At 35.5% G+C, this 27,011-nt stretch overlaps 1 protein-coding gene across 4 annotated transcripts in view; it reads left to right on the forward strand.

The window, feature by feature from the left end:
- Nucleotides 1–2,401: 2,401 nt before the first annotated feature.
- CNBD1 (cyclic nucleotide binding domain containing 1) overlaps nucleotides 2,402–27,011 on the forward strand; it is a 622,857-nt gene continuing 598,247 nt past the window's right edge. For 2 of the 4 annotated variants that reach the window (XM_016959647.3, XM_063817255.1), the window contains exons 1-2: nucleotides 2,416–2,580; nucleotides 23,170–23,239. In XM_016959647.3, coding sequence (XP_016815136.2) covers nucleotides 2,493–2,580; nucleotides 23,170–23,239 — 158 coding nt within the window. In that variant the 5' untranslated portion in view covers nucleotides 2,416–2,492. Of the gene's footprint in view, nucleotides 2,581–23,169; nucleotides 23,240–27,011 lie in introns of all 4 variants that reach the window. The other 2 variants (XM_054656870.1, XM_054656871.2) reach the window with 2 other exon arrangements.

The following is a 27,011-nucleotide window of genomic DNA, read 5'->3' on the forward strand; positions in this document are numbered from 1 at the left end:
ACTTGCATTGTCACTTCTCATTTTTTCTTTAAAATTGTTTTCAAGCAAGGTCCAGGTTGATATGAACTATGATATTATATGGCATTCAGTGTGTAAGGTTTATTACATATGAAATACAGAAAAGAGAAAGGTGAAAATATGGAAAAGCAGGAAAATAACTAGAAAATAAATAAAAATAAGAACTGCTAACTTGGAATCAGAGAGGAAATCGGTCATCACAATTTTAGGGCCTTAGAAAACTTCCTCTCTTACATTTGTTTGATTAGAACTGTTTGTCAGAGAAAAAAAGCATTTTATATAGTCCCTTCTGCTTAACATCCATGAAAAATTCACGTCTTCATTTCTTTGGGTTTTAAATGTGTGACTAGGAAGAGAATGGATCTAGAAAACCTGTGGAATGATAGCAGTAGGGATTGCCAACAAGGGGACAGTTGGAATGGCAAGGAACCATTCTGAAGTGGGAGCTAGGCAGGTGGCTAGTGTGGAAGGAATGCAAGATGAAGAATAGTGATGTGGCCAGGTGTGGTGGCTCATGCCTGTAATCCTAGCACTTTGGGAGACCAAGGCAGGCAGATCACCAGAGGTCGGGAGTTCAAGATCAGCCTGGCTAACATGGTGAAACCGTGTCTCTATTAAATATACAAAATCAGCTGGGCGTGGTGGCACCTGCCTGTAATCCCAGCTACCTGGGAGGCTGAGGCAGGAGAATCACTTGAACCCGGGAGGTGGAGGTTGGAATGAGTCAGAATTGAGCCACTGCACTCCAGCCTGGGTGACAGAGTGAGACTTGGTCTCCAGAAAAAAAAAAAAACAATAGTGATGAGACTTAACGACAAAATTGAGTCTATGGTGAGTTTGGAGTTTGTAAAACTGGAAATAGGAAAATACATTCAATTGAAAAGTTATACCGGAGTAAATTTATTGTGCAGATATAATTTAATAGAAACTGTTGCAAAATAAATTTGTTACTTTTGTAACATAATTAATGTTTTCTATTCTAGTTATTAATGTTATCTAGATGAAGTTGCTCCAGAAATGGTTGGTTTACACTCTACTAGTCCAGTTCAGGTATCAGACAGCCACAGTCCTTTTGTATATTACCTGATGAAATGGGAGAGTTCCCTGATTCCCCTCACAGAATGTGTGACAGGGCTGTGGTTTGCCTGCTTGGTTGGTCATCGCTGCTGCTCAAACCCTGTAGGGAGGGGGAGCACACAGACGGACAGGTGCAGGAGCCCAAGTGGGCGTGTGTTGCAGTGTGCCCTTGTAGCCCTACCCTCCGTGGATGGCTTGATGTTAACAAGCTCAATAAGAGGGCCAGTGTGATAGCTTTCTGTATCCTGAATTCTTGCCCAGCATCCCAGAAGTATTGGGTCACACATGGGCTTGAAGGAAGAACTCAGGGTTTTATCGAGTGGTGGAGGTGGCTCTCAGCAGGATGGATGGGGAGCTGGAAGGGGGACAGAGTGGGAAAATGATCTTCCCCTGGAGTTTGGCCGTACAGTGGCTGAACTCCTCTCAGTGTTCAGATGTTCCTCCTCTTCTCACTTTCTCTGCCATGTCATTCTGCCATTCATCTATTGTCTCATCTCTTCGTCTGCTTCTGGAGCCTGGGATTCAGGGTTTATATGGGTACAGGATAGGGTGTGTTGCAGGCCAAAAGGCAACTTTTTAGGTGCAAAAACAGGAATGCCTGTCCCAATCTAGGGCCGCAGGTCTCCAGGCTTGAAGGTGGGGCCTTTACCGGGGAACTGCCCTCTTCTACCCAGTGTTTCCCTGTCTCCTGTCCGTATCACTCTAACAGTTATGATACAAGGACCCTATTTCTAAAGGCCTTGGAAGATAATACACAGCATCAAAAGATACATTAGTTAGGATTGTAAACCCTAGCCATTGTAACTATCCTTAATTATTGTGAAGCAGCAGAAAATAACAAAAAAACATGTTCCACACTCTGGCAGAATATAGTTAAATGTAAGCTGGGGTGGGTTTATTGGTGTATGATAATTAGAAGGGATGGTTTACCCTATAAATGTGGCCATGAAGAACAGTATAAATATGCTATCTCTGTTACTGCTGGTACAGAAAGGGCCTGTGATACCCAGTGTAAACATTTGGTAGGCAGGAAAAGGGCTCTGGACTATGGAAGACCAAGGAAGTGAATACTTTCATTTCACCTAGACTCATAAGTGCTGTTGATTCTGCTGTATCAGCCTTGTGGGCTACAGTTTCCTTCTTCATTACTGCTACTCTCTATAGCTCATAAAGTCCTCCTCATGATTTCCACTGGACTGAAATATAGCATAGTTCTTCCTGGTCTGGATGACACTCTTGGAAATGCACAAACAATGGATAAGAACTATGAACAAGAAGATTCCGTAGGATTCAACCTATCAGAGAGGACCTTGAAGTTCTGCTTTATGAGCCTGCAGGCAAAGAGTGATCATTTACCTCTCAAGCAGCCTCTGGTCATCTGCCTTTGAGCCATCAAGATGCCGATGTCTTCTCTTCCAGCAGCTATTTTGTCTCACATGACAGCTATTAACAATGTGCCTCCTCCTCCACTTCACAGTATACCAAGTGAGTGGGAAATACTTTGATGCTCTCATTCACCTACCATTGTTTTCAGCGGTTCTTAACCCAGCTATGAAAATTGGGGGTATTTCAGGGTTGATAGGGACATTGGGAATCTTATTGACAGTGCCGAAGAATGGAAAGAACATAGATGTGTAAATCCTGCTTGGTCTACTTGAAGTCATTTCAGTACTCTAGGTCTTAAGTATTTTTTCTCTGTAAAATAAGGATCTTTATGAACTCTTAGAGCTTCAGATACATTGAAATATTTCTAAAGATGAAAGAAAACAAAGGTTTAGAGAGGCCACATGTTCCACCAGCTATCAGGTTCCTTTTTCTAGCAGATCTTCTACTCCCTACTAAGAGTTGGTCCTACTACGCTTAATGGGATAATTAATACTTAATATTCTCTAGGAGAATTCTCATTTCAATTTGACAAGGAAAAAAAGATAATTCCTACTATTCTGATGGTGAAATTTATTCCTATTTAATTTAACTTTTTTATTTTCTAGTCTTATAAGAATTAAGTATAGAACTAGATATTTCAAAGTTTATATAATTGACAGTATTTTCTCATTTTATGTAATTAGTCTAAACCTATAACATTTTCTTAAGATTGTAAACACTTCTCATGGCCATCGAATTTATAGATCTATTATTTGAATACCATCATTCTGACTAGCAATATGTATGAGTTCCAGTGTTAGTTAAGATTTTTTTAAAATATCTGGATAACAAAGGTAATACTTGTGATCCTTTTCAACTTCAATAAAGCATTAACTCTTATTTTATTATTCATTGGGCAGATTTATAGTATTGATTTGAAGAAGCTAAGCCATCCATCCTTTTCCCTTCCTGTGAAAGTTAATTTCTCCAAATACATTTTAAAAAATTAATGCTCATAGTCTCCAGGTTAAAAGGTATAACAGGTGGCAGTTGATACTCCTTGAAGGGGTACACTGATGTCTTGAATAGTGTTAGACAAAATCCTTATGTTAAACAAAATTAATTCCATTTGTATTTTAGTGAAAATAATCTTGCATCTGGTCAAAGTTTTCTATTTCTACTTGAGTGGAAATAAGAATTAAGTGCAATTTTGCTGAAGAAATACAGCTTCTACTATTCATGTTTTATTTGTGAAAAAGAAAATAAAAGTCACCATAAAATAATATTTTTAAAAAGCCCAGGAAACTTGGTAGCTGGGAGTTAAAAGATCAAATTAATTTAGAATCAATGAGATGAGATTTGTGCTACCCTCTGTAGTGCCTCCCAAGGACACTTAACTTCTGTGAAGTGATTAAAAGATGAAAAATCAGCAGCAATTTAGATCTCAGAACTGAATAGAGCATAATGGAAAGCGGTGGAGCTCCCAGTGTTCTCTTTAGAGGTTCGCACTTGATGTTTCTATGTCTGCAACTTCTCTTTGAGGACGTGCCCTGCTTGCCTTAATAACTGTGTCTTTTTGCTAACTGTAGCAAGACAACAATTTTCCTTAGCAAGCACTGATTGTCTCACTGCTGAGACAATGATCTCATGGAAGCCAATGTGTGGTGAATGCTTTCAATTTATGAAATGACTGAACCTGCATTACAAAGGATATATAAATGAGTTTTAAATGCAATGGGCATAAATAGGAATGCACATTTACATACCTAAAAAGAAAATCCAGCCATTATATACATCCTTGATACTTTGTATTTGTTGAGTTAGGTTGGATTTAGTGACTCATATTCACCTTCTAAGTATTTATTTATTTATTTATTTATTCATTCATTTTTATTTATTTTTGAGATGAAGTCTTGCTCTGTTGCCCAGGCTGGAGTGCAGTGGCACGATCTCAGCTCACCACAACCTCCGCCTCCCGGGTTCAAGCGATTATCCTGCCTCAGCCTCCTGAGTAGCTGGGACTACAAGTGTGCCTGGCTAATTTTTGTATTTTTAGTAGAGATGGGGTTTCACTGTGTTGGCCAGGCTGGTCTCTATCTCCTGACCTCGTGATCTGCCCGCCTCAGCCTCCCAAAGTGCTAGGATTTACAGCTGTGAGCTACCACGCCCTGGCTGTCTGTATTTATATGTGAATATTGTTAATTGAGTGCTTTCTATAGTTAGTATGTAAACATTTAGCATGTTATGTTATTTCATGTATTTCTTACAAGAACTCTATGTCTTCAGTGGACAGAATTAACGGTCCCAGTGATATCCATGCCTTAATTCACAAAACTTATGAATAGGTTATACTACATGTTAGGGGGAATTGAGGCTGCACATGCAATTAAAGCAGCTAATTGGCTCCTCTTGAGATGGAAGAATATTCCGGATTGTCTGGGTACCCGCCACAATTGTGAGAGCCCTTATAAGCAAAAGAGGAAGGCGAGAGAGTCAGTCAGAATGATGTGTGAGAAAGACTCGACTGGCCCTTGCTGGCTTTGAAGATAGAGGGGGGACAAAAGCCAAGGAATTCAGGCAGCCTCTAGAAGCAGGGAAAGGCAAAGAAATGGATTCTCCCCTAGCGTCTCCAGAAGAATTGTAGTCCTGCTGATGTGATTTTAGCCCGGTGAAATCAGTTTCAGAGTTCTCATTTCCAGAACTGTTAGATAATACGTTTTTATTGTTTTAAGCCACTAAGGCAGTGGCAATCTTTTACAGCAGCAATAGAAAATTAATACGTGTTCCAGTTTACACTTAAGGATAATAAGGCTTAGGTTTCATACTAAGGTTCACACAGATGTTAAGTAGCAGAGGCTCCTCGTAGCGTCATCTGTGTAAACAAACTCTACTCACAATAACAACAAAGCTAGCAGCATTCCGGGTTGCCCCTTACCTCCTGCCCTGAATTTCTTGCCCATTTGGCTACTTAAATGCTATTAATATATGGGAGGCAACATGTCACACATCTTCAAACCCTCCTCCACTGCTATCTTGTTGACTCTGAAATTCAGACTCAGACACTTCAAGTAGTTAAGCTTCTTGAGCTAGTTTGCTGCTTGTGGTTCTTTCTTCTTTGAAACTTTCAAGTCTTTTCCTTCTCTGGTCTCTTTGACTTCTGTCTCAGGATTCTTCACAGTTTGCTAACCTTAGGGGAGGAATGAATGTTCTCAAAAGCAGAAGAGCTGTTCCACTTTTCATTCTGGATGAGAATTATTTTAAAAACATCATAGCTAACAAACTGTACAGTTTTACCACCTAAGTGAAATGGCATCTGGTTTAAGTACACACGTGACCCATTATTTTTATAAGTTGATTTCCTGAAGAGGCAGAAAAAAAGAAAAAAAAAATTCTTATTTTAAAAAATTTTTAATGGAAGGCAAGAAGCTGTCCTTCACCGTTTGGTTTATGGTCCAGTTAACTTCCTTTGTTGGGATAAATTTGCTGCTACTCTATTTTCTTCACACTAATTAGGCTTATTCTTCTGAGGAAGAATGGGTTTAAAAATATGCTTTACATTTTGACTACTGGTTGACTTGAAAAAAAAAAATTCTGTGCTTTTCCAGTTCCAAAAATGTTTTAATTCACCAGACATTTCTAGGTATCTTTCATTTATTCCAACATATGAGTTGGAAAAAAAAAAGCATTCAAGATAAGACCAGAGACACATCAAGAAATTTAGAAACAAGATAGTACTCTTTTTTTTTTTTTTTTTTTTCTGAGACGGAATCTCGCTCTGTCGCCCAGGCTGGAGTGCAGTGGCATGATTTCATTTCACTGCAAACTCTGCCTCCTGGGTTCACGCCATTCTCCTGCCTCAGTCTCCTGAATATCTGGGACTACAGTATATGTTAGTCACAGCCACGCCTGGCTAATTTTTTTGTATTTTTTTAGTAGAGACGGGCTTTCACCGTGTTGGCCAGAATGGTCTCGATCTCCTGACCTCGTGATCCACCCGCCTCGGCCTCTCAAAGTGCTGGGATTACAGATGTGAGCCACCGCGCCTGGCCAACAAGATAGTACTCTTAAGCGAATGTTTTTCTTCGCTCTTTTTCATTTTATGGCTTTACATTTACTGCAAATCTGAAAACACTGTGTCATCATTCCTAAGCGTTCAAAGGCATTTTCTATAATTTGAGAGTTTTTCAGTTCTTTGGTAGCCAAGGATTAAAGGTATATATTTGAAAAAGTGAATATTGTACCATTTAAAAGTTTTAAACCATTCAAATCCTAGGAATGCAGGTAAGAAAAAAAGGAGGCTTGTCAGTGACGAAGAAAAACAGGGAAGTGGGTTGTATAATGTATAAAGAAACCAAGTTTAAGAAAAAGAAAGAACTAAAATAAATAAGAATGAAAATTCCAAGAAGGAATAAAAGGTTGGAAAAAGGTTGAATGTTTGTGTCCATTTCTGTGTCTATATAATCAATGGTAGTCCCAATGGAATGTGCCATCATAAAATTCAGAAGTATTGAAAAATTTTTTTCCTCACCTTAATTTTTTAGGATAAAAGTCAAATTTTTAATCCCAAGGAGAAAAGATGGATGTTTTATTGTAAAGCAAACATTTAGTATTTTTTTCCTACTACTGTTATAACTATTTTGATGTACTTTTTGTCAAACCATTTTGAGTGGCGTTTAGAAATTAAGCTATGGGAACTTAAATGTGAGCTTGATGGTACCTGGGACTTCAGGCAGGAAACAGGAAATGGTGAAGTAAATTGCAATGCCTTGCAAATCACATCTCCACTAGATGTCAGGCTAGGTCTCCTCTGAGTCTCAGGCTACTGCTCTATCTGCCTATATCAGAGATTAGTCCTGTTATTAGTTCCATGTTACCAATCCTTCAGACAACTGAAGATGCTGGTCCTCCAGCATCTTTCACAGAACTGATCTCTGGTCTTCCTTCCAACATATACTGTGAACTAGATTTACTTGTCTGATAGGACGATTAAACTTTTTGATAACTTTAACTCTACACTCAAAAGCTGTCAGGGTCCTACTCTCCTTTAAAACTTAAATTACAATCTATTTTCCACAATCTGGCATTTAAATCTTTCATGATTAAGTTAAAATCTGTCTCTTGTGTTCTAGATCTCATTCTTCCATCTATGTAACTCTCCACTACAGCTAAAACACTTTGTTATTCCTTAAGCCTATCTGCCAATACTGATTAGAGGTACAGGAAGATTTCAAAGGTTAAACATTCAGATAGACACACTTGGCAAATATGTAAAGTTACAGCTTTCCATAAGGACACTGTTAGGGGTTCCCCTTCTGTGGAAGAAGTCCCCAGATGCCTAGGCTGCAGCCCACACAGCCAGCCCTCTTTGGCCACCTATATAGTAGCTCAGGTTCAAGGTAGTGAGAGTCACATAGGGCAGATGCTGAATTGCCCTGGCTTAAAACCCTCATAAACCATCGTTTTTAATAAAAATTCCAAAGGCACTGCTTCCAAGTTTCCTGTAAGAAATCTCTCAATTACTAGAGTTAAAGTACTCAGCGTAGCTCATTTCAGTGACTGCTCGTCAGGTATTCGTACATCATCTGTAGTGCTTTCTAGTCCAAATGCAAGTCATCAATCCAAGATCATTGTTATCATAAGCAATGTTGCCTAGCAACGCTGTTAACTGTATCTTAATCTGGCCTATAAGGAGCAGAGCTGGAGAGTTATCATGCTGACAGGAAAAATATTCCCTTAATTACACCATCATAATCTTCACCATATTGTCATGCCTTAGCTCATGTTTCCTGTGTTTGGGGTTCCCTTTGCTCTTCCTTTATTTGTTCTTATCATTTCAGTTCTTCAGAGTTTTCCTAAATTACTTTAATCGCCACAAAGACTCTCCTGGCTTTTCCAGTATGAAGAAATTATATATACTATTTTAATGTATTTGTATTTATTAATTATAATCACATTTTATATAATCACATTTATAAAATTTTTATGTAGTCACTATAGGGGCAGAAGTAGGATTATTGGATCATATGGTAATTCTATTGTTAATATTTTGAGGAACTTTCATATTGCTTTCCAAAATGACTATATTAATTTACATTCTCACCAACAGTATATCAGGGTTCCCTTTCCTCCACTTTCTCTCTAACACTTATCTTTCGTTTTTTTGATAGTAGCCATGTTAACAGGTGCGGAGTGGTATCTCACTGTGGATTTAATTTGTATTTCCCTGATGATTAGAGATATTGACCATTTTTTTTGTTGGCCATTCATAGGTCTTATTCTGAAAAATGTCTGTTCAGGCCCTTTGCCCATTTTTCAAGTTGGACTATGTGTTTGCTTGTTACTGAATTGTTTGAGTTCCCTATATATTTTGGATATTACCCCCTTATCATAGGTATAATTTGCAAATATATTCTCCATTCTATGGGTTGTCTCTTCACTCTGTTGTTTCCTTTTCTGTACAGAAGCTTTGTAGAGTGATGTAATCTCATTTATCTACATTGACTTTTGTTCCCTGTGTATTTGAGAAAGCTGAGGCAGGAGGATCGCTTGAGCCCAGGAATTTGAGGTGAATTTCAGTGAGCTATGATCATGCTACTGCACTCCAGCCTGAGCAACAGCGCAAGGCCCTGTTTTTGTTGTTGTTGTTGTTGTTTTAGTTTTAGTTTTTTTTTTTTTTTGAGATGGAGTTTCGCTCTTGTTGCCCAGACTGGAGTGCAGTGGCGCGATCTTGGTTCACCGTAACCTCTGCCTCCCGGGTTCAAGAGATTCACCTGCCTCAGCCTCCCAGGTAGCTGGGATTACAGGCATGCGCCACCACACCCAGCTAATTTTGTATTTTTAGTAGAGATGGGGTTTCTCCATGTTGATCAGGCTGGTCTCAAACTCCCAACCTCAGGTGATCTGCCCGCCTCGGCCTCCCAAAGTGCTAGGATTACAGATGTGAGCCACCACACCTGGCCAAGACCCTGTTTTTTTAAAAAAAGGATTAATTTGTGGAGAATTGACATATTTATAATATTGAGTCTTCCTACTCAATAACTGGTATCTTTACAATGCTCAGTCTTCCTACTTCTCAGGCTGAATGGCTCACACCTGTAATCCCAGCACTTTGGGAGGCTGAGATGGGAGGATCCCTGGAGGCCAGGAGTTTGAGACTAGCCTTGGCAACATAGTGAGACCCTGTTTCTACCAAAAAACAAATCCATAAGTAAATAAATCTTCCCCTTGAATTTATGTAAGTGTTATTGTATGCCACTAAATAAAATTTATTCCTGGGTATTTTATCTTTTTTCTATTATGAGTGATATATTTTTCTAACTGTAAAGTCAGTATGTGAGAAATATTAAATTTAAATTTTTAAAAAACTTTTGAAATAATCATAATCTTACAGATGTTGTAAGTTCAGATTAAAGGAACTTATTTTTCTAGAGCAATTTGACATTCCATCATCCCCATATTTCAGTGTGTATTTTTAAAACAACATTGTTACATAATTACAATACAACTATCAAGATCAGGAAAGTTAACATTGATACATTACTGTAATCTAATCCTTGGACCCCATTCAAATTTGGTCAGTTGTTCTGATAATGTCCTTTCTAGTAAAACAATCCAATTCAAAATCTCATGTTTTTCTGGTCAATGTGTCTGTTTTATGCCAGCACCATACTGTTATGATAGCTTTGTATTTTGAAATCAGACAGTGTGATACTTTTAGCTTTGTTCTTTTTTCTTGAGATTGCTTTGACTCTTCAGGATCTTGCTGTCTTATCTCTTCAATTCTTTCAGTCTGGAATAGTTTCTCAGTTTTCCTTGACTTTCATGACCTTGATACTGGGAGACTACAAAGCAGTTATTTTGTAGAATATCTTTCAATTTGGTTTGTTTGATATTTCCTCATGATTAGATTTGAGGTAGACATCTTTGTCAGCAATATCACAGGAGTGATTTCATGTTCTCCTTCCATCTTATCAGGGGCCATATGATCTCAGTTTGTCCCACTCTTGATGATATTCACTTTAATAATGATTAAGGTGTTACATAGAGAGCTTTCCAGTTGTAAATGTGCTCTTTTCTCTTTTTAAATTAATATGTTTTGTGAAGATGTATTTTAAGGTGTATAAATATTCCATTTCTCATGAAATATTAAATTAAATAAATACATTCACAGTTCTTTATTTGGGTTAAAAAATAAAAATTAAATATAGGAACTCTGGAGTTTCTATTTTATTCAAAGAGTTTTAAGGAGTTATTTTTATTATATATTTTGATCACATTGTTCATAGTTTGGACAGTGGGAGCCACTTCAAGTTGGTTTGAGCATTTCTTTGCTTCTGACACAATGGGATTTTTCAAGCTTTTTCATACTTTCTTTGTCTGATCCCTGGAATCAGACATTTTCCCTAAGAGCCCTGTTTTGTTTTAATGAAAATTTAAGATCTGGGTGCTCTGTGCGTCATTGATCTTAGGATACCATTACTCTCAGGCCCTCTCAGTGGACAGATCTAGGGAATACAAATTCACATTTATATTTGTTTGTAAATCAATTTATATATATATATATATTAAAAATTGTGAGTTTACACTGATTTCTTTAATCCTAATGCAGCACCACAGGCTCATTCTTATCTTCTCCCTTTCTGTATTTCTAACTCCCATCTCTGAAGTGATAAAGCTTTCTCCTATTAGCTTTAACATAACACTTTTGAGTAGTTTCCTTGTTTGTAATCTATCTTCCATATTCACTGCCATCCATTCTGACATTTAGCTCTGGGACACTCCCTCTGTCTCACACCTCACAACTGTCCTCCTTACTTGGTTGTTCTGAGACTCTGCACAGTCCCACCTTAACGTGGATGCCCTCCACACCCTGGTCTTGGATGCTGTGATACCTTACCTTTCACCCTACCTACACCTGGCGTAGATGTCTACCATCTGCTGCTGTCACATTGGTTTTAGGACTCACTGTTCGAGGAAAAGGGCAAGCTATTGAATTAGTTACTTCTGGAATAAGCCACTTTGGCAAGTACTCTAATGGGTTTCTGGTCTATGTACTTTTTTTAAATCTATATAATTACAATAATAGCAAAAACTGATTCGTATCTTTCTTTCTAATTTCTAAATCTTGTGCATTTCTTTTATTAAATTGTGTCCTTTGGTACTTTCAGAAATTTGTAGCACTAGTATATATCTTTATCTCGTTCCTGAATTTATTGCTATTGCCTCTGGTGTTTCAACATTAAATATGATTCTGTCTTTTGGTTTGATCTACTTACCAGCTTAAAAAAAATAAACTTTTTTCAATTTAAGCTGCTAAGAACTATGTTGAATTTTACTGAATACTTTTTCTGTATTTAGGGAGATTATAATTTTAAAAATTTCAGCTTATTGTGGAAAATTATATTGCTATATTCTCTAATTGAATTTTCTTTGGTTACTTGGATAAATCTTATTTTGTTGTATGATCTTTGTTAATATGTTGCCGGGCACTATACCCTCATATATATTTTTGGAAAATATTCATGTGTATTTGTGAGATTAATCTCTGGTTTCCTTTTTCATGTTTTGTCATATTTGCATCTAATTGTTTTGCTCGCTTCATCAAATAAATTTGAAAGCTTTTCTATGTTTCAATATTTAACAAGCATATGTATTGTGTCTTCCATGAAGATTTGATGGAATCCACTGTGATAATGCCTTGTTTGATACCTGTGTGTGTGTGTTTGTGTGTGTGTGTGTGTGTGTTTGTGGTGGAGGAAAACTGCTTTGAGATTATTCCCCATTTTTTTCAAGGCAATTAATTTACTTAGGCTTTTCTCTTTTTTCTAATGTCAAATATAAGTAATATACATTTTCCTTAAAAAATCATTTTTGTTTAGTTTCAGTTTTTTTGACCTTACATCTTTGTGTAAAACCTTCTTTTCCGATTTCTTTTTAATGATATATACTGTTAGTTAGTTCCCAATTTTCTTATGTTGAGTACTTATGCTATTCTTTTTGTTTAGATATGCCTGTGGTTTACTTTTTCCTTTCCAAAGAACCAGCTCTTGATTTTTACTTTTCTATATTTTTTCTGTTTTATAAATTTATTCATTGCTTTTCTTTGTTTTCTCCTTTCCATTTTTCTTATGTATTTTAATTTTCTTATACTACTTGAGTTAAAAGCTAATTTTTTATTTTATTCTATCTTCTTGTAATATCAGTCATTTTTTTCTTCAGAGAAATACATATTTTAACTATATTCCATAGGTTCATGAAAGGCTTCACTATTTTTACTTTAATATTTTATAGTTTTAGTTTTAATATCCTCTTTTGATTTAAGAATAAAATTTGGTACATGATTAATATATGTAAAATCTACATCCTTAGTGATTCATTTCCTACTTGATTTTTGTTTGACAACAAAGGGAAGTTATTGGGGTTTATTTTGCCTCCATTTATACCTGCAATTTTTGCTTTATGAATTTTGATGGTGTATAATCTGGGAACAAAAATGTTTAATAGTTTGATTCTATACCTAAACCAAATGTATATTTCTTGATTTATCAACTTTAGACAATGCATATTTATAACCTAGTATGAAATGAGAAAAATTTCCCTCTTCACATGTTGATTTTGTTGCAACAAGTATTTAAATCTTTGGTCAGTTATATTCATATCTTTATTATTAAATATTATTTTTAATATTTCTTAAACTGTAACTATTAATTATCCACTTTGTAAGGGAATATGTACAGATATATATTACATTTTCCCCTCTGCTGAAACTTCACATTTGTTACTCATTATTTATACTATCTCCATTATAACCTATGAATAAGTTATTTATGTTAATGTTTACAAAATTTGCCTATACTTTATTAGTACCTTTTGCATCCTATTTAAGTCTTAGTTGTATGGGTATGTGATTTCTTCACCCAGTGCTTACTAGGCTAAATTTGATATCTAAATAATATCTCTGAGGTTTCATATTTATTAGTTGGGGAATAAAATTCACGAGTCACATTTTTTTCTTCCCTGAGGTTGCCCTACTCTTTGCCAGGACATTGCTGTGGAGAAGTCTGTGACCAAAGTTTTTCACACTTGTAGAAGGCTTCCTCTTTTGGCTTGCTGCTAAAATAATTCTTTCTTTATCTTTGAAATATGGTAACAATTAGCTGCTAATCGAGTAACACCTAGAACATCTAATCTTTTTGTAAATCATGTATCATGTTTTCTCTTTGCGTTTCTGGGTCATCGTATTATATTTAATTCTCCAGATTCAAGTGTTTATGTAAGAAAAGTATTACTGCATTATATCTTTGAGGATTTTTTGTCTACTCTTATTTCTGTTTGCTTACTCAGAAATCATTTTTACATATAGTATCTGCTCCCTATTTTCATTTGTTATTTTCTCCTTTCTTTATATATTTCCTATTTATTTGAATGTGTTAGCCTCTGTGTCTATGGCTATATTTTCTTAAATCTTTGTCATTTTTGCAGTTTCCCATGTGGATTTTATTTCTGTCATTATTTTATCTTCCTCTTATTTCCTGAATATTGCCTGCTTGTAATTTCTTTCTGTTTTCCTATTTATGGTTAATGCCGTGTAATTTTGTTTTTCTTTCATCAAAGCTGTGTGTGTGTGTGTGTGTGTGTGTGAGAGAGAGAGAGAGAGAGAGAGAGACGGAGAAGCACAGATTTTTGCTTATTTCCTGGCATAATTATTATTCTAGTGCATACTGCATACTATTTGATTTTTATTTGCTATTATAAATTAATCATTTTTACCTTTTCCCTTAGAGCATATTGTGCTTAGGTTCCAGGATTATTAAATAGTGGTTATTTTTTGAAGATAGATTACTTGTTAGAAAATAAATGGTGGTGGAGAGTGCACTAGTTCAGCAGACAGATTGAATTTTCTTGTATGTTAATGTTGAACACTTTTCATCAACTTTGTTCTGTTCTCTTCCCTAAACAATATGCTCCTAATTTGTGCTGTCATCATTTAAATTCCAAAGGTTCTGTGTAGTTATTTGGCCATGATCTATTTCTTTTCAGTGACTGAGATCAGCTGCTTCTATGTTGATTGCCACTTAACATTGTCCTCTGTATTATCACAACTTTATTCTGAAAAAAAAAATGAGTGTTATGTGGAACCGTTGTTTAACCCCGCCTTTCATGAATGTCACTGGTTCAAGGATATCCCCTTAGTCTGTCCATGTCTGAACATCTTCCCATTTCAAGTAAGGTTTAGTGGCTGCATCCTTCAGAGCTGTATCAGCTTCCCCTGGAGAACTCTTCCTATTTCCTCAAACAAGACCAGTATGCATTTTCTCTTGTACCTCTTTTACAGTTTATTGATGTTTCACTATTTGGTTGATATTATTCAGAATTCATAGTTAGAAAATATGGTTAATCCTCAGTTTTACTGAAGATCAGGCTCCTTCCTCCAAATTTTATTTTTTACTCTTTATGTTATTTAGTGGGCTGTTTGTCATGATGAATAGATTTTTAATGCCAAAAAAATGACATTGACTTGATGTTCAATCTCATGTAGATGGGAGATAAAATAATTAAAATATGATCTTCTGCAAGAAGCAGGGTGTTTTTAGATTTTTGAAAGTATTCCTTTAATAACATTTTTATTTCCACCTATCTGTCTTTGTTATTTTTTCTTGATTTGATTTTCATTGCATACAACTGATTCTCACCTGACAAATTAGTCACATTATTATTATTTATTGATTATAATTTACTAAATATTATTTAAATCCAATCATTATGATAAGTTCTAGTGTTTTGGTTCAAGATGAATAGAAAATGGACCCTGTTCTAAGGGGAGCATCATAAATCTGAAGAAACATAGATATAAATTAAAAAGTCATAAAGAAAGATATTATTTGCTTTAGTGCAACTATTCTTGTGGTGCTATAAGAGCACAATGGAAAAGACATTTACCTTTTTCTATGGAAGACGAGTTTCAAAAAGTGTCACTGGTTAATTTCTGAGGTGGATCTAAAAGTATGGATGAGTTTTTTAAGTTGAGTAATGATCCAAAGAGAATATAATATCAAAAAGACAAGATATGTTCATGGAGCACCCAGAACATGCGTTGTTGAAAGATGGCGAGAATGAGGGCAGGTGCTGTGGCTCATGCCTGTAATTCCAGCACTTTGGGAGGCCAAGGCGGGTGGATCATGAGGTCAGAAGATCGAGACTATCCTGGCTAACATGGTGAAACCCTCTCTTTATTAAAAATACAAAAAAATTAGCTGGACATGGTGGCGGGCGCCTGTAGTCCCAGCTGCTCGGGAGGCTGAGGCAGGAGAATGACGTTAACCCAGAGGCGGAGGTTGCAGTGAGCCGAGATTGTGCCACTGCACTCCAGCCTGGGCGACAGAGCGAGAGTCCGTCAAAGAAAAAAAGAAAGACGGAGAAAATGGGGGAGGAACTTAGAGGGTAGTGTTCAATGAGGTCACAGAAGTTAATTTAGGTACAATTATAAAAAGCATGTATTACATACAAAGGGATTTAAAGCAAGAAAGTTTAACAATCACATTAGAATTTTAGAAAGTACTGTGAGAGTAGACTGGAGGATGTGTTGGGGAGGAAGAAGCTGAAGTCAGGGACATTAGTTAGACGATTATTGTAGTATTACAGATAAGATTCAAAGAGAACCTGAAATAAGATATTGAGCTGTGGCAAGCATATGAATAATACTTCACAATGTACATGTCACACAGCCCTACTTAGTGACTTCTGATTAACGACAATCCTTATTGTCATTGGGATTACAGGAGACACACAGTCAGTCTTTTGTATCTGAGGTTTCCCTGTGCAGACTCAACCAACTTGGGATCGAACATATTAGAAAAAATAAAAAAAAAGTAATACTACAATAAAAATAACATAAAATACAAAACAATACAGTATAACACTATTTAAATAGGATTTATATTGTATTAGGTATTAAAAGTGATCTAGAGAAGATTAATACTATATGGGAAGATGTGCATAGGTTATCTGAAAATTTTATGCCATTTTATATGAAAGACTTGAGCATCTATGGATTTTTGTACTGGAGGGGTGAAAGAGGTGTCCTAGAACCAACACCCCATGGATATTGATGGACAACTGTATTTTGAAAATATTTAGGATATATTTCAAAAGAGATGGAATTGACAGTCTTTATAACACTTTGGTCCTGAAGAGGAAAGGGTAGAATAAGATCTCAAGATTGGTTATAGATACAACAACAAAAAGAGAAAACTTCAGGCCAATAACCTTTATGAACAGCAATGAAAAAATCCTCAACAAAATACCGGCAAACCCAATCCAGCAGCACATCAAAAGCTTATCCACCATGATCAAGGAGGCTTCATCTCTGGGATGCAAGGTTGGTTCAACATATGCAAATCAAGAAATATGATTCATCACATAAACAGAACTAAAGACAAAAACCACATGATTATCTCAATAGATGCAGAAAAAGGCTTTTGATAAAATTCAACATCCCTTCATGTTAAAAACTCTCAATAAACTAGATGTTGAAGGAACATACCTCAAGATGATAAGAACCCTATATGAAAAACCCACAGCCAACATCATACTGAATGGGCAAGAGCTGGCAGCATTCCTCTTGAATACCAGCACAAGACAAGGATGCCATCTCTCACCACTCCTATTCAACACAGTATTGGAAGTTCTGGTCAGGACAATCAGGCAAGAGAAGGAAATAAAGGGTATTCAAATAGTAAGAGAGGAAGTAAAACTATCCCTGTTTGCAGATGACATGATTCTATATCTAGAAAACCCTGTTGTCTCAATCCCAAAGCTTCTCAAGCTTATAAGCAAAGTCTCAGGATACAGAATCAATGTGCAAAAATTGCTAGCATTCCTATACACCAACAACAGGCAAGCAGAGAGCCAAATCATGAGCGAATTCCCATTCACAATTGCCACAGAAAGAATAAAATACCTAGGAATACAGCTAACAAGGGAGGTAAAAGATCTCTACAAGGAGAACTATAAACAACTGCTCAAATAAATCAGAAATGACACAAACAAATGGAAAACCATTCCATGCTCATAGATAGGACAGATAAATATCATTAAAATGGCCATCTGCCCAAAGCAATTTATAGATTCAATGCTATTGCCATTAAACTGCCATTCGCATTCTTCACAAAATTAGAAAAAACTATTTTAAAATTCATATAGAATCAAAAAAGAGCCTCAATAGCCAGGCAATCTTAAGCAAAAAGAAAAAAGCTGGAGCCATCACTCTACATGACTTCAAACTATAATGCAGGGCTACAGTAACCAAAACAGCATGGTACCAGTACAAGAACAGACACATAGACCAATGGAACAGAGTAGTGAACCCCAAAATAAGTCCACACATCTATAACTATCTGATCTTCAACAAGCCTGACAAAAATAGGTAATGGGAAAAAGATTCCCTATTCAATAAATGGTACTGGGAAAACTGGCTAGCTATAAGCAGAAAATTGAAAGTGGACCCCTTTTTTACACTATATTCAGTAATTAACTTAATATGGATTAAAGATTTAAATGTAAAACTCCAAACTATAAAAACCCTGTAAGACAACCTAGGCAATACCATTCAGAGGCATGGGCAAAGATTTCATGATGAAGATGCCAAAAGCAATTGCAACAAAAGCAAAATTGACAAATGAGATCTAATTAAACTAGAGTTTCTTCACAGCAAAAGAAACTGTCAGCAGAGTAAACACACAGCCTACAGAATGGGAGAAAAATTTTGCAAACTATGCATCTGACAAAGGTCTAATATCTAGCATCTATAAAGAACTTAAACAAATTTACAAGAAAAAAACAACCATATTAAAAAGTGGGCAAAGGACATGAATAGACATTTCTCAAAAGAAGACATAAATGTGGCCAACAATCATATGGAAAAAAGCTCAACATCACTGGTCATTAGAGAAATGCAAATCAAACCACTGAGACACCATCTCACACCAGTCAGAATAGCTGTTATTAAAAAGTAAAAAAATAACAGATGCTGGTGAGGTTGTAGAGAAAAAAGAACACTTACACCCTGTTGGTGGGACTGTAAATCAGTTCAACCATTGTGGAATACAGTGTGGCAATTCCTCAAAGACCTAAAGACAGAAATACCACTGAACCCAGCAATCCCATTATTTGGGTATATACCCAGATGAATATAAATCATTGTATTATAAAGACACATGCACATATATGTTCACTGCAGCACCATTCACAATAGCAAAGACGTGGACTCAACCTAAATGCCCATCAGTGATAGACTGGGTAAAGAAAATGTGGTACATAAATACCATGGAATACTATGCAGCCATAAAAAAGAATAAGATTATGTCCTTCACAGGGACATGGATAGAGTTCGAGGCCATCATCCTTAGCAAACAAACTCAGGAACCGAATACCAAATACCACGTGTTCTCACTTGTAAGTGGGAGCTAAGAGATGAGAACACATGGACACATAGAGGGGAACAACATACACTGAGACTTACTGGAGGGTGGAAGGTGGGAGGAAGGATAGGATCAGAAAAAATAACTAATGGATACTAGGCTTAATATCTGGGTGATGAAATAATGCATATAACAAACCACCATGATACCCGTTTACCTATATAACAAACCTGCACACCCTGCATGTTCCCTGGAACTTAAAAGTTAAAAAAAAATAGATTGGTGACAAAGTTATTATAAGTGGTAGGGATTTTCTTAATCCAGACAAAATTCAGGAGAGGATCATGTTTTATATGGCAAAATAAACATGGGAGAAATTTTGAGTGAAGTTTTGGTTATCTTGAGTTTGCTTTTCCTGGGCAACATTCACGTGAATATTAGTGGAGCACTGGTTAGAGATCTGGGCTGGAGAGTTTGATTTGAGAATCTTAAGATCAACGTGATCATTGAAGACATGAATGCAGATAAGATTATGCAAAAAGAGGATCTAAGCTGAGAAGAGAAGACAAGGGTAATGAGAATGGATTCTTGGCCAACATCAATGCTTAATGGAAGAAGATAGCATTCAATGGAGCAGTCTAATAATGGGAAAGTAAGAAAGGAGAGAATGGTGTCACAAAAACCTAGTAAGAAGAAACTTCAGTGTCAAACATCACACAGGGCATAGTAAGATGAAGACTGAAAGGAGGTTATTTGACTAGAATCTAAAAGGTCTCTGATGATCTTAATGAAAAAAATTTCAAAAAATATGAAGAAGATTAATTATAGTAGATGGAAGAGTAAATTTGGGTTGGGGAAATAGAAAAGATAAACGTAGATTATTTTTTCCAAAAATGCTGGGTATAAAGAGAAGTTATTTTGATAATTTGTTGTAAAACATTGCCCCTTTCCCTTTCGTGTGTCCCCACCACTCCCCCACTGCCCCCATTTTCTCTTCTCAGGTAATACAGTTCTATTTTAACATCTTAACCCACCCAGTCAATGAACAGGGACAATCTAGGCCCACTTGGGAATTGTCTCTGTCAGTGTGCCAGCATTTATTAATAGAAGACTTTGGGCATTATTCTTTTGCCTCTGAAGGTTTATTTAGTCACCCTTTTTGGGTGCCTTATGTCTATCTACTATTATATTATTTAAAGAAAAATTACCTTTGAGATTTTAGAAAACAAAAACTAGTTGAAAAATGGGTAGATACACTATGAACCATTAACATAGGTATGTTTAGTGACCTCACTAGATAGGTTTAGACTTATTTTAAAACATACTCCTCCCTGTAATTAAATCACTGATCCAAGTATATAGGAAGACTTAGTCATGCTTATTGTCTCTGAAGGATCCTTTTCTTTATTTTCTCCCATCCATCTTCTTGTTCAGTACTTCAGTCCTATGCTAGAATTCACCTTCTGCTTATTATTGTATACGGGTTGCTATTCTTACTACAAAAGTTTGTTGCCAGTATTTCTGTTGCTATGGCTGCTGAACTGCTTCTTTGTGCTCCAAAAATCATATTAAGCAAGGTTCCATTTATCATTGGATTAATTATTAGAGTATGTACTTCAACTACTTTGAAGCCATTTTATGCTGTGTTTTCCAGCTAACTCTGCTCTGACATTTCCGCAGGATCATTGTGATATTTTTTTCTAGGGCTATGCTGTCCATCTCTTTCTTGCCTCCTAGCCACTCAGATAAGCCTGGTCTCTGAGTAAATTGTGGCTATGTATTTACAGAATTTCTAAGCCTTCACTTATTCTATTGCTTCCTCTTAGCTTTTTGCAAAGGGTATTTATATACCTCTTAAAGGAAAGCTTGTTGGGGAAAAATAGTTTAGTTACATTTAACACAAAAAACATTTCTAACTTCCATCACATGCATACTTAATTTACTATATGCACACGTATGAAGATATATCTACCTTAAATAATCATTAACACATATAAATGATCATCAATATAACATTCAAACAAAACATTGGAATTTAGTTCTTCTATTCCAATAATATACAGTGGGCCTTATATCAATAAAGATAATCGGTTTTTTCATTTCTCAATGGGTTCCTAGTTAAAGATTAATTTTCTAACCCCTTTCCAGCCCACTTTCAAATATACTCTAGTCTAAACCCTTGATTTTAACCGTGTTATAGGGTTAAGTCTTTTCTGCTTCTGTCAAAAGCCAGGCTAAGGCAAATTCATCAGGAAAAACAAGACTGGAAAACAAATGTAAACTTTATACTCTTTGAACCTCTCTAAACTTTATCCCTGTATTAAATTTGATCACAAGAAAAGCTCAACATCTGGTCTTTACAAAGTTACAATTTCATGTTGAAACCTTTGGCTTTTTTTCTTTTTAATGAAACTGCTTTCAAAGGCAAGATCCATTATGTTGCTCAACACCCTCCACAGAAAGAGCCTTGCAACAAATACCTCTCAGAACTGAGGATCAGCAAAGAGATGTTTTGATGAATTAAAGTGTTCTTCTGCTAGGCTGTGAGTGCTATCCAGCCCATTCTATTTTTGAGTTTACTTGGCTGTTCCAAGCCTACTATGAAGCCTTGACCTCTACTGCTATAGCTTTTCTCAGGCAATGTTAATGTTAGATAAAAAGCAAAGTAGTAGTTTAATCCTTCTATTCTTTGCTAGCAATTCTTACTTATTTTCTCTGTTCTATAAGTCTTATTTTTTTGTCAGCTGCTTTAAATGAAGAATAAAGAATATTTACTTTTTTAAAGCCTCCCTTTTTTGGTCAGAATTCCTTAAACCTTGACCTTTTTCCAAATCTCTGTGGCACCATCTCCCTTTCCTGTCCATATCATTCATCAGAGCTATTACTGACACTCTTCTTGAACACCATTAGAAAAACAGGCTAAATGAATACTTCATAGAAGTTCCTTCCTAATCTATGTATATAAAAATCTATGATTAAGATTTTATGTCTCAGAAATATTAGTAGACTAAAAGGTAGTTTAGATATATGTAAGCTGACAGCTTGGTTCATTTAAAATAAATTATTCCATATGATGCTAACACACAATTTGGTAACTTTTTTGTTTCTTAAGGCTTACCTGAGCAATGTGGGTAAGAAAATGCCTAAATAATGTAATCAGTATTTCCAAGTTTATTATGATATGATTTATATGATATGATATGGATATATATGATATGATATGGATAACAATCAGTTGTCTGCTTAAATTTCCCTTATTTCAATTTCTTATTTAGAAAAGCAGTATTTGTTATTGGTGATTAATAACCAATTTGTTATTGGTGATTAATCTAAAGGATCACACAATTTTTATACCAAGTCAAATTTAATGATTCAGAAAACTAGAAGTAAAAACAGATAAATTTGGATGTCAAATTCCAATTCTTCATAATTAGAATGTGGTCAATGAATGCACTTTTTAACGTTTGAGAAATACATTAAACCACTGATTTTCTCAATAACTTTTCACTAAAGAAAGGAGTAATATGCCTAAGTGAGTATTTATTATTTTTTTTTACAACAGTTCTAATAGCACTCATTCTTCTGCAGTAAGCAGAAGCCCATCACTGTAAAGATGCTATAATATGCAATGCTCTATCTTCCTTTCCATCTAATTTGAAGGATGTCTGCCCATTCTGGCACTGAAGAAGAATGACAATTAGTTTGCTTTTTGGCTATGATTACTATCTTTCTGCTCTTAAAGACTCCTTTATGATTTGCTTACATTTGATCTTTAGAAGGAATTGCAAACTGAATCCAGACACTAGAAGGTGCTCTGAAGAGGGGGAACAAAAGATGGGGACCTGCATAGGATTGAATAGGCCGACATAAGTAGGATTGAATCGAAGGGCAAGAGTGAAAGTGAGAGACCAAATTAAGAAAACTCTTACTCGAATTGTCATGTCTGAAGTTCTGGAACCAGTTCATCTTGTAACAGTGTTGGATAGGGATTCTGCATGGCTTGCTTTAAGAGAAGTGACATTATATGAACATAGACAAACTTCAGCATTTACTGGAAATAAAAAAAAAATGCCAGACCAGATTTGACATCAATAAAAAACATTAAATTCTTTCCTCACTTTAATCACCCTATGCAGTTCTACTTGTATATTAAACAAAGACTGTTAATACCTCACTTCCATAGTCACTGAATTCTTTCACTATGATGAATGTTTGCAGTTAAATTCTATTTACACACTTGCTTAATAAGATTATGGAAAATTACTCAAATTTTTAATTGATTTTTTTTCAGACTTGAAAAAGTCTAAGCACATTAATTATGGCCAGTTGAATGCATTATGCCACATTAGAGGACAACACAGGTAAGCTATTCATGCATTTCTTTTTCTGTCATTCAAATGAATATGAGTATTTTTGTTTTAGGGATAAAGTATAGTAATAAACCATTGCTGGCTCTCAGAGGTACCTGATTTATCACACAGATAAAAACAGTTGAAAACCTGGGGGTTATTTCTTCAGATTGAAGGGGCAGAATATATATGTCACATCTTAAGGAAACAATTTAGTGTGAAACAAACGTAACTCATTCCTAGCTGGCCCTTTGTAGTACTTAAAAAGCAGTCATAAGGGGAAAAAGCCTTAAGTGGTTGAAAACACACATACTGAGTGAAATAAGTACCTGAGCAGTGAATAGGGAATGCCTCGTTGAAATATACTGGAACCAGAGAACTAGGAAATATCACTGTTCAAAGCTCAGGATTCCTAAGATGTGTAATACTTGAAGATTTAATTTTAAGAGATCTATTTCCTTGACAACTCCTTTCTCCAAGTTGGGTTTTTTGAATTATAAAACTGGTTATTTCCTTCCATATGCATCAGTGTCCATCCACCCTCTTCTTCCTTCACTCATCCTTCATGGGACTTTTGAGGAAGGCCTTAGGTTTACAGAGTTTTCTCTCTCTGCTTTAAAACATCTCCAAGTCACATCCTTGTACTTTGCAATCCATTTCAAATTATTTTTATATTGTTGTCTATTTTCTCATTTCTTCTGTCTCAGAGAGAGAGAAGAAGGCATGCAACTTTGATATTGCTTGGATTTCTGTCAAGAGGGATCATTTTCCCCTGTGCATTGCTGCCTCCTCCTTGCTCCCAGTGCCTTTCGACATGGAGTAAAGAATGAAGTCCACACACTCCCGAGACCTATTGCCTGATGTGAATCCTGTCTCAGCCACTTACCCTCTGTGTGACTTTAGACTGCTTACTACATTTCTCTGCCTTGGTTTTTTCATTGGTAAAATGGAGATAACAGTACTCACTTCAAAGGGTTACTAGGATGATTAAATGAGCCTAATATATGTGAATAGTGTCTTGGCACATAGTAAGGGTTCCAGAAGTGTTAGTTATTTTTATTATTGTTGTTATGCAGAAAAGCTCATCCAATATTTTAAGTGTCTTGAAAAATTTTAACATCCAAGCTTTGAATCTATCTTATATGTTGGTCCCTTTTCTAATGCATGAGATGCTAATCAGGGCTTTGAATGTCCTTTTTGCTTTCATTTTCCTTTTGCTTTCTGGCCCAGACTCATTTCATTTTTCAAAATACTTCTAGATTTTTTTCTCTTTGGGGGGTCATAATAAGAGAGCTTGAATCATCTAGAGCTAGTTCTCTCAAAGTATCCCCTCTAAATAAATGTGATCAGCCTTCCTCTTCCTGGATTGAATCATTCCTCTTGGGCAGTGTCTTCTTGTTAGACAATTATCTCATTCAGGTCCAATCTGGCTGTACTGCCTGACTCCCTCTAGTAAGTCTTATGTTTACTATGTCTTTTGTTAGAAACCCAAATCCTGAAATTGTTGGATGTGTTCTTTCGGAGCACTGGTACACACCAGGGGCCTGGGGGAACAGGTTTTAAGGTATGTGTATATAGGTTTTGCATCATTCTGTTAGAAATAGAATATATAGTTACAAATACAAAATCAGATATGAAGATAAATATTTATTTGGAATGAGGATAAAATTACAACAAATTAATAAAAGCTTGGAAGTTCAGGTCCTTTTTCTCCCTTGACATTTCTTTAGACAATTTACCAGAAATACATTCACAGGAATTATTTTAAAACTTCAGAATTCAAATGATGTCAACAAATTGAGAGGCAATTTAGGAAAAATGTATTTCTCCATATTATTAGTTCTTTACGTATTATAGATGAAAAGTGACCAATAAATTACACTTTTCCCCATAATAAAAATAGAAAGGCTGAGAATTGAATGATTCAAGGTTTTAAATTTTTGTACATAGAACTCACAAAGGGCATTAGTTTTGATTCTAAAAAAGTTTCTTCTGTTAGAATAAAGGCAGTAGGTTGGTATATTATCCTGGGATTTTTTATTGAAGATAAAATAAAAAATTAATAACAAAGGGGGGATGATATCACTTTGGATTTCTAAATTTTCGAGTGCAAATTTTTCATCCTAGTAGACTACAAGCTCCATGAAGGCAGATTTATTTTATTTATTTTACTGCTTCCTACTCCTTGACATTTGGCATAGAGTTCAATGTTTTGCACTGGATTTTATTTTGATGTTCAGTAGAAATAAATATCTTCTGATGATTCAAAAAAATGTACAAGAGTTTTCTGTGTTGATTATAAATAAGTTAGGATAGATATGGATTTATAGTGTTTTTTTTAGTATTGTCTGGAGAGCGGATTATTTTTAAATATTTTAATCGGGAAGTCTTGATTATATACATTTTTGTGATAAAATATGTTTTTGTATATGTATACAATGTGGAATAATTAAATCAATATGATTAACATATCCATCACTTCTCTTACTTTTTTGTGATGAGACATTTGAAATTTGCTCTTCTGGCTATTATATAAACAATACATTATTATTAACTTTAGTCACCCTGTTGTGCAATAGATCTTAAAATCTTTTTACTCCTGTTTAATTGAATCTTTATAAAGGAGATGTTCGTCAACATCTCCACATTCCTCCCCAGCAACCTGGCTCCTAGTAACCACCATTCTACTCTCTGCTTCCACGACTTTCATGTTTTCAGATTCCACCTCTATGTGAGATCATATGGTATATGTCTTTCGGTGCCTGCTCTATCTTACTTAGCATAATGTCCTTGATGTTATTCATGTTGTTGCAGAAGAATTTTCTTCTTTTTAAGACTGAACAGTATTCCACTGTGCGTAAGTACCACATTTTTTTTAGCCGTTTATTCACTGATGGACATTTAGGTTGATTTCACATTTTGGCTATTGTGAACAGTGCTGCCATAAACATGGGAATGCAGATATCTCTTCGACATATTGATTTCAGTTTCTTTGGATACATACCCAGAAGTGAGATTCCTGCATCATATGTTAATTCTATTTTTAGTCTTTCTGAGGAAATTCCATACTGTTTTCCATAATGGCTGTACTATTTTACATTCCCACTAACAGTGTACCTGTACGAGGGTTCCTTTCAGTTCAGGTCCTCATCAGCACTTACTTTTCTTTTTGATAACAGCCATTCTAACAGATATGAGGTAATATCTCACTGTGGCCTTAGTTTTCATTTCCCCATTGATTAGTGCTATCAAGCATTGCTATTTTTTTTTTCATGAACACATTGGCTATACATATGTCTTCTTTGGTAAAGTAGGTGTTCAAAAACTCTGTCCATTTTTAATTGTTTTTTTTCCCTTGCTACTGAGTTGTTTGAGTTCCTTGTATATTTGGATATTAATTCCTTATTTGATATATAGTTTGCAAATATTTTCTCCCATTCTGTAGGTTGTTTCTTCACTTCGTTGATTGTTTCCTTGGTTGTGCAGAAGCTTTTAGTTTGATGTAATCTCATTTGATTGTTTTTGCTTTTGTTGCCTGTGCTTTCAGGTCATACTCAAAAAAATCTTTGCTTAGACCAATGTCATGGAGCTTTTCCCCTATGTTTTATCCTAGCAGTTCTATGTTTAAGTTTTAGATCTTTTGTATTTAATCATTTTGAGTTTATTTTTGTATATGGTGAGAGATAAGGGTCTAATTTCATTCTTCTGCTGTGGATATCCAGTTTTTTAAAGCACCACTTATTAGAGAGAGTGTCCTTTTTCCATTGTGTGTTCTTGGCAATTT

Source organism: Pan troglodytes, chromosome 7, assembly GCF_028858775.2.
Source record: "Pan troglodytes isolate AG18354 chromosome 7, NHGRI_mPanTro3-v2.0_pri, whole genome shotgun sequence".
In the NCBI taxonomy this organism is placed as follows: Eukaryota; Metazoa; Chordata; class Mammalia; order Primates; family Hominidae; genus Pan; species Pan troglodytes.